The 8,829-nt window shown below is 48.2% G+C and overlaps 1 protein-coding gene across 1 annotated transcript in view; it reads right to left on the reverse strand.

Annotated features, from left to right (window-relative positions):
* LOC125945234 (uncharacterized) overlaps window positions 1-8,461 on the reverse strand; it is a 137,876-nt gene extending 129,415 nt beyond the window's left edge. The window contains exon 1 of the mRNA XM_049666909.1: window positions 8,219-8,461. Coding sequence (XP_049522866.1) covers window positions 8,219-8,327 — 109 coding nt within the window. The 5' untranslated portion in view covers window positions 8,328-8,461. The remainder of the gene's footprint in view (window positions 1-8,218) is intronic.
* Between the last annotated feature and the right edge of the window lie 368 nt (window positions 8,462-8,829).

Genomic DNA, 8,829 nt, shown 5'->3' on the forward strand with positions numbered 1-8,829 from the left:
TCAAATAATTTCTTTTAACAGCGGTAACTACCGAGTCTTGCACCTTGCTATGACCCAGGTGTGCTTGAAAGAGGTTCATTGATGAGCGGCACGTATGTGCACACTGCCACATACTCGGTGGCCGAAGTTGCTCCAATGATTGGCTTCTTACCCTGTTACATAAACACAGCAGCCGGATTCGTTAGCCATTCGGCCACGGACACAGCCATTCGGCAAGTGACCCAGATAGGCAGAAAACCGCTTAGGTACAAGCATGCCAACTAACATAGCCCCCGTAGAGTGTGTGAAGTTCCCTAAGAATTATAACGCATTATATTATACCGAGTAAAACTAGGTGTGTTTGTTTCTGCACTCGTACCTAGCCTTGCAGAAATTGCGGGCAGTTGCTCCGCCCGAGCGCCACCTATCACACCTGATAGGATCTGAAGCCCGTCACCGCACTTCTTGTAAAAACACCACCTGGTATCACACGAACCTTCAGACGGAGGGCAACACGTTTCGCGTTACACAAGTCTTCTTTTCTTACCGGGTGGTTACTTGACACATGGAATTGAAATTTGCAGTAAAATGCCTAAGCAATAAACGAAGCTGTTTAAGCCAGCCGTAATTTGTGGTGCCTGTCAAGAAACTACCAAGAAAGAAAATAAAAGAAACTTTCTTGCCGAGGCGGGATTCTAGCCCGCGTACCCCCGGTCCCAAGGAGAGCGTTGTAACCACTAGGCTATACAGCCACCTTTTTTTATTACATGGGAGCAGACTCTGCAGCAACACAAGAAACAAGGCGCTACAGGTACATATTCAAAAACCAGGCAAGCATGTGCACGCGTCCAATAAAGGCATCCAGTCCAGCGCTGTTTCTTGAGCGGCGTACACACTACGAACGTAGGCAGCAGATTCCCCCCCCCCCCCCCCCCCCAAAAAAAAAAAAAAAAAAAAAAAAACGACCAAGTGCTTCGCGGTGGTTCAGCGTGCCTGTCACACATTCTACTGCGCCAAAGACTATGTAGACCAAGTACTATGAACACGTCATATGGTGGGTCACAGGAATCTTTAAAATGTAAGAAACGAATTGTGTATGGTATGATGTCTAAATCTTTTCTAAGTGTTCTTTGGAGAATGTCCCAGAAGAACACTGCATCCCTACAATCGACAAAACGGTGATCAATCGTTTCAGTATGTGGACACAAACGGCAGTTTGTACCCGAAACACGAAACAGCCCCTTTTTTCTAACCAGGTTTTGACAGGAAGGGTTGCCGAATGTAAGTTAAAGAAAGAAGTTTTGATCCCTGGAGAGAGAGAGAATAAACATCTTTAATGTGTAAATGCAGCTTTGGAGAGCCGTCCTCATTCCAGAATGCCTTGAGCTAGGGCCGCGTCCTGGGCCCTCGCAATCAGCCGCTGCTGATCTTCGAGGCCGGAGCTGGCCAAGGCTCTCTCCCAAAGCTCGTTGGTGTGGTAAGGGTTCGGAGGAGTGAGTAGTGCCTCTCTGCAGCCCCCTACTATGTGCCTGAGGGACCCGGGCTCTGCGCAGAAGCGGCATTGCGGAGAGAATTGGGTAGGGGCTATAAGGTGGTTTCTGGTTGGGTGGGGGAATGTGTTAACCTGTAGAGCTCGGAGAAATCGCTCCTGCTCTCTAGGTAGTGACTTGTGTGGGGGTGCATAGGTCCTGCGGGTTAGCTTGTAGTATCGTGTGATGTCTTGGTATGAGACTAGAGGGTGCATGCGCTCGGGTTCAGATTCCTCGGCGTCGGTTAGGTGGGTCAAATCTCGAGTCACGTGGTTGGCGACCTCGTTGCCAGGAATGCCGTGATGAGCTGGCGCCCACATGATTATGACTGATCTGGTTGGCGTCTTTTGATTTATTATCTTGAGAGTAGTGGCATGAATTCTGCCGCTAGCGAAGTTGCGGCACGCCTGTTGGGAGTCGGTAACAATGACTTCAACCTGTGTTTGGGAGAGCGCGAGGGCTATGGCCGCTTCCTCGGCTTGGAGGGGATTGTATCGGGTGAGCGAAATGCTGCTCCGTAGTTCTTTGTTGACGATTACGGTGGCTGTTGTGGCTGCGCGTCTGGGGTAAGACCCCGCATCCGTGTAGGCTGTAGAGAGCAAAGTCCCGTATCGCTTGTGTATGGCCCGAGCCCGGGCCTCCCTTCGCTGTGCGTGGTGCACTGGGTGTATCTTGCGAGGTAGAGGAGGTACGGTGATGTTGCTCCGGATGGCATGGGGTAAGCTAACAGTCTGAGGCTGCGGATGGCTGAGAGGAGCAGAGAGCTCCAGGCGTAAGAGGATGGACCTCCCCGCTTCCGTAACCGCCAACCTTGTTCGCTGGCTGGATAAATGTGCCTCGATCAGCTCCTCGGCCGTGTTGTGCACGCCTAGTCGCAGTAGGCGTTCTGTGGACGTACTGATCGGCAGGCCCATCGCCAGCTTATATGCCTATCTGATCAATGTGTTGATTTTTGTGAATTCCGTTGCGTTCAGTAGTGCGTATGGAATAGCGTAAGTTATTCGAGACACGACGAAGGCTTGGACAAGCCGAAGCGTGTCCGCCTCCCCCATGCCTCTTGTCTTGGTTGTTATTCGCCGGATCATGTCGGTAACTTGGGCTGTGGTATTCTTAAGCTTGTTAATTAATATTGTGTTGGTGCGTTCCGACTGGAAAACCATTCCCAATATCTTTACGCTCTGAGACGGAACGATGGTGTGTCCCTCCAGTTGTATGTTGATAGTGGGTGAGTCGGATGCATGCTTCTTTCGCGGTGAGAGCAGGAGTAGCTCTGACTTTTGGGGGGCGCAGCTGAGGCCGCAAGACAGCATAGTCGCTCACCACATCTGCCGCTTCCTGCAAGCGGCTCTCCATTGCCCCGATGGACCCCGTGGACGACCCGATGGTAATGTCGTTGGCATATAGGCCATGCCGGATCCCCGGGATGTTATCGAGCAGCGGTGGGAGGCTTATTAGGGTGATATTGAAAAGGAGAGGGGATAATACTGCGCCCTGTGGTGTACCGCGCCTGCCCAGTAGAAGGGATATGTAGCTTGGTCCCCGACCTTTAGGATGGCTTTTCTATCTGAGAGGAAATCTCTGATATAGGAATACGTCCTGGCCCCACAGCCCAGCGTGTTTAGCCTCTGTAAGATTGCTGTATGCTTGACGTTATCGAACGCCCCTTTTAGATCTAAGGCGAGGATAGCCGTGGGGGAGTTGCGTGTCGCTGGTACAATCACCTCCTCTTTCAGCGGAAGTAGGATGTCTTGATTGAAGTAGGAGCTTTCCTACACACGAAGTGAGGGAGATCGGTCGTAGGTTCTCAATGGCTGGTGGCTTGCCTGGCTTCGGTATCAGACGAACCTCGGCCATTTTCCAGTCCTCGGGAAGGTTTCCTTCCCTCCATACTTCGTTAAGGTGAGCGGTAAGCTCTCGTAGCGAGGAGTTGTCAAGATTGACAAGTGCCTCGATTGAACCCTGGAGGAATGATCATTCGACGGACACGCTTGACTACATCTAAGTAGCAACATTCCAAATAAGGCGCACGACAATGGGGAACAGGAAACAATGTGTCTATCAGTGCGGCATAAATTTCTTTACGGGAGGCAGTGAAAATATAACCCAAGCGAAAGCGAGCTTTAAGAAAGTGAAAGCCTTGAACAACCTCTTTCAAGAAGCCCCAAGGAGCAGGTGGTGCATCTCTGACAGATGACGACACAACTATTTCTGGAAGGTAATTCATTAATCGACGTTGTAACATCTCTTAGAAAAGGACTGTTTACATCACGTAAGAAGAATAACCGGGAGACAAGTTGCCTAACAAAAAGGTGAAATAGGCCAAGACCACCACTCTCATGATGAAGAAAAAGGTTATCACGCCGCATGGCCTCAACACGTGAGCTCCATACATAGGTAGCAAACACACGATGGAAAGCTTGCAACCTAAGTCGCGAGCAGTGTAATACCTGCAGGACATACATAAGTCGAGCTGCTAGAAACAGATTGCAAGCTTCAGCTCGGATAAATATGGACAACTGCCGCCCCTTCCAGTTGTTAACCTTACGTTGTACTTCTGCAACTCCCGCTGACCAGTGAGGATTACTGTTGCGATATTGAGAGAGGGGTACATCTAAGTACCTAAAGTGTTGCCTCCGCTGAATACCTGCGAAGTGAGTTGGCATTGTACACCATAGACCGAACCAAAATACGGAACTCTTCTCAAAGTTCACAGTGGCACCAGAAGCTGAGCAAAACTGCTGCGTTATGGCAAGGGCAGTCTCCACACTTTTCTTGTCAGCGCAGAAGAAGGCTATGTCATCTGCATAGGCAAGTACGGGGACCTCATTGGATAACAATGTGAACCCTTGAAAGGCATAATCCTTCAAAATTCGTGCACAAAGCGGTTCCAAGTACAGAGCGAATAATAGAGGTGACAAGGGACAACCTTGCCTTACCGATGCCCTGAGGTAGATAGATTCAGATAGACAACCATTAACTATTAGCCTTGTTGTGCCATTAGCATAACACATGGAGATGCCTTTAAAAAGAAGAGATCCAATGTTTATGTGCTCTAAAATACTAAACAAGAAGCAGTGATTAACTTTATCAAATGCTTTTGCCAAATCAACCTGAACTATTGCAACCTGACCCGCACTTTCTGTCACACACTCTAAGCACAGACCGTGCAACGTGGATATTTGTCTGAATTGATCTTCCTCTAATGCCACATGTTTGATGGTCTCCCACCAATTATTGAATTGAAGTACTTCTTGAAGGCGACTAGCTAATATCTTAGCAAATATTTTATAATCCACGTTGCAAAGCGATATGGGGCGATATCCCTTAACTTTCTGCAATTTTGTTACATCACTGCTTTTTGGGATAAGTACTGTGTGCCCTTGATAGAGCGTGGCAGGTAGGTATCCAATCCTGTAAGCTTCTTCATACAGTTTAAGCAGAAGGGGAGCCAATATAGAGCAGAAACACTGATAAAATTCTGCACTCAAGCCATCAGTCCCAGGAGTTTTGCCTTTAGTTAGCGAAGCAATGGTTGCTTCCACTTACTTGATAGTTATGTCTCTATCAACGTCATTGCATTCTTCTTGACTGAGCTGTGGCAGCAACGAAATAAAGTTTTCCGTGACAGCTTCACTCTTAATTACTTTATGAGACTGAAATATATTATCGTAATGATCCGTGAACGCTTTCATTATTGTATCCTGGTCATGAACAATCGTTCCCGTATACTCTATCTCGAGAACTTGCTTCGACAGAGCATGTCGATGCTCATACCAAGCGAACGACTACAAGGCTGTTGCTTCAAATACCGACGAGTACGCGCTCGAACTAGAGCACCTCTGTATCTCTCAGTGCCTGCATTTGTGCCTTAATGTTTTAAATGTACTCAATGTACTTGCCAGGATGCAGGCATTCAAGTTCGTGTAGCTTATCTAGCAACTTGCACAACTCATTATATTTTCCTTTTTTCTCAAAAGACAATATGGAAGGTTCTTCAATGGCTATCATTTTAACTTCTTGCTTGAATATCTCCCATCGCGCAAAGACAGATAAACAACTACGACTTGAAACGTCAATAAGAATTTCCGGGACGCGCTTGAGAAAAGGCTTATGTAAGAGTAACTGATTGTTAATTTTCCATAAATCCCAGTTCATTCGCGAACTTTGACACTGCCGGTTGCCAAAACAAACCGACACCAAACATTGATCACTGAAGAACACAGGGTGCACACTGTAGCCGTATAGTCTAGGGAGAATAGGTAAAGATATATAAATCCGATCAAGCCTTGCATGAGATGTACCTTAAAAATGTGTGTATCGAAAAGGGACCTTTTCATGATCCCCTACATCAACAAGCTGGTAGTTACATGTCATGGCATTCAAAACGTCAACGCTGGTATGATGGCGTTGTCTTATAGACGACCGATCCTGACCACTACACACACAATTAAAGTCACCTAAGACAACTAATACACGGTCATTGCGTAAGTGCTGGGTCAATGAGAGAAAGTAGCCCTCCCGGTCGCTTGTCTTACTTGGCGCATACACGCAAAGAAACCTCCAAACATGACTATCCATACTGACACTACACCATACAAGGCGCCCTTCCCTATCAGTGCACAGTCCCAACACGTTGCATTGCCGCGTTTTCCGCACAAATATCATACATCCTCCAGAGACACCAATCGCGTGGCTGACACATACTTCATACTCCGAAAGAAATGGAGCTACAACAGCCGCTGTATCGTCATCGGATTCAATATTTGTTTCCTGAATTGCAATAACATCTAACGCTCGGCTACGCAACAAGTGCAATAACTGACCCTGCTGTCGCTTACTACGTAAGCCACGGACATTCAGTGCTCCAAACGTTAAGGGAAGGGCGCCCGCCATGATTCCACTACTGAGGCGCAGCGCCTACACGTAGCAACTTCTTGAACTGCAGCGGCATCTGCACTCACAGGGGCTCCATGAAGGGGTTTCTTCGCCTTAGCCGCTGCGACCTTTGGCTCTTTCCCAGAGCACTCCAAATCATCTGCCGGCGCTGGACGCTTCTTCGATGTCTCAGTCATTTCAGTATCCTCGGCAGGATGAAGCTGGTCCCGAAATGGTGGTGATTCGGCCCACGTTGCACAAGGGTCCTTTTCACGGTTAGTCACTGTATGTTCTTCAGTAACCTTCGCGGTAGCTGTGTCCGCAGCTGTCGGTATTTGCACTTCCTCAGCCCGGTGGTCTTCAGCAGGCGCTTCGCCAGAGGCATCTACGACCTCACTTACATCCATGAGGTGGTTAACGATGGTGTCATCGTCCACCGGTTTATTGCCACAAAGCTTGTCAGCATACGTGCCAACGCATGCCTGTGCGTTATGACCATAACGGTGGCACTTCGCGCAGCGTGGTGTTTTGCACTGTCTTCTTATGTGCCCTACTCTGTTGCATCGAAGGCACAAGGGACGTCGTCCGGGAATCAAAAGTAAGCATTGATGTCCGAAGATCGTCAGAAGACGAGGGAGGGAACTGATAGAGAGGCCTTCTTTGAGCGTGAATTCTACATCACGATTCATCTGCCAACTCTCCATGCCCTCGCAACGCCACATTTCTCTGGTTATGGATTGCACCATGCCATATGGTTGCAATCCCGGCCGCGGCGGCCGCATATCGATGGAGGCGAAATGCAAAAACGCCCGTGTGCTTGCGTTGTAGTGCACGTTAAAGAACCCCAGGTGGTCGAAATTATTCCGGAGCCCTCCACTACGGCGTGCCTCATAATCAGAACTGGTTTTGGCACGTAAAACCCCAGAAAGAAGAATGGTTCCAATGCTTCAACAATACGCTTCTGTTCTAGGTGAGGAGGAAGCCACAGAAGCTTCATTTTGATGTTCCGGCTTTCTCGGTCGCTGAAAAGGCACTTCAGTCCTTTGACTAGTAGCTCACCTTTATCAACGATCTTCTGCTTGGAAAGGCTGTTGGCACAGGTGACGAGCCACAGATGGCTCATCTGATACTGGCCTGCTCCGAGAATGTCCTTGGTATCGAGCACCGAGAGCAAGGCATCACGAAAATCCTGGGCGCGGTACGGCCGACCAGCGAGGTCCGCGTGTAGGAACACTGAGTTGAGAACGGTGTTTCCCGATCGCAAACGAGGAAGAACGATCTTGTAATTACCGGTCACGGTAGACGTTGCAAGAGATCCTCGGCCTAGGGCCGATGCGCTGTTTCCAGCAGAGCACATTTTGAACACGGCCGTTCGAAGCGGCTTCTTCTTCTTCCACTAGGCTTCCACTAGGCTATACAGCCACGCTTGCAGATCATGCATTTATGCGAACCATATGATTGCGTTCGAGCGTCGTTGTCTTCGTCGACAACTGGCGTGATCGTATGCTCGGGCTCTGCGAGGTGAAGAAGAGGCTTTGCGCGCTATGCTCCGGAGAGAGACATAGAAAATTAGAGCGACAGAAAGAGAGAGAGAGACGCATTCCCGGAGCGGGTCTCCTGGAACGCGTTGTCGGTGTTGCAAGCTGCGCTATGCAACGCGGAGTGACAGGCGTAAGTCCGTGAAGCGCGAAAAGCTTTATCTTCATGACTAATAAGATGAAAAGTTCGCCCGCACTTCAGGAAACTGCTGGGCTACGATCGCCCATCTTCGCTGTTTCAAGCGTTGTGTGGCCGAGTACAAGGTTAAGCGTTTTTAAAAATTTAAATTCACTTACTGCAGAATGTCCCCAGTTGACTGGACACTTCATCCACGAACTCAGAAGCACATAAGAACTGGAATGCAAAGAGAGCAGAAATAATCTGGAATGATAAGAATAGCCTCATTGCTTTTTCTTGATTAAAACGTCTCTTTCTACCGACGTTGATGTAGAAACGGCACGAAAAACGTCTGTGCGCTTATATGAAGTTTCGAAGAAGTTTCTTTAAGAAAAGCTCAAGTAGTTCACTTTTATATAGTGACACCAGATGCAGCCAATCACACGATATTTATTGTAGAAATTCTGCTAAGACGACACAATTATCCACTAGACATATGCTGACGTTGTCACGTCAACTCATGACATATTCAACTACAACGAGTAGTGTCATTTAGTTTAGAAAAGGTAGCTACAACTGGCGCCGGGGATTGAGATATGACAGCTGCTACTGATAGAATTACATATTGGGAGCTTATAGCTATAGTATCCAGATGACCATACCAGCAGTGAAACATGAAAAGATCGACCATGTTAGAAAGGAGTGCTTCCAGGCTGCGTGCATCTTCTGACATTCAAACTGTTACGTTGTCGTGATGACGAAGAATAACACACTCTCAAAAGCGTGGCTT

Source organism: Dermacentor silvarum, chromosome 5, assembly GCF_013339745.2.
Source record: "Dermacentor silvarum isolate Dsil-2018 chromosome 5, BIME_Dsil_1.4, whole genome shotgun sequence".
Taxonomy (NCBI): Eukaryota; Metazoa; Arthropoda; class Arachnida; order Ixodida; family Ixodidae; genus Dermacentor; species Dermacentor silvarum.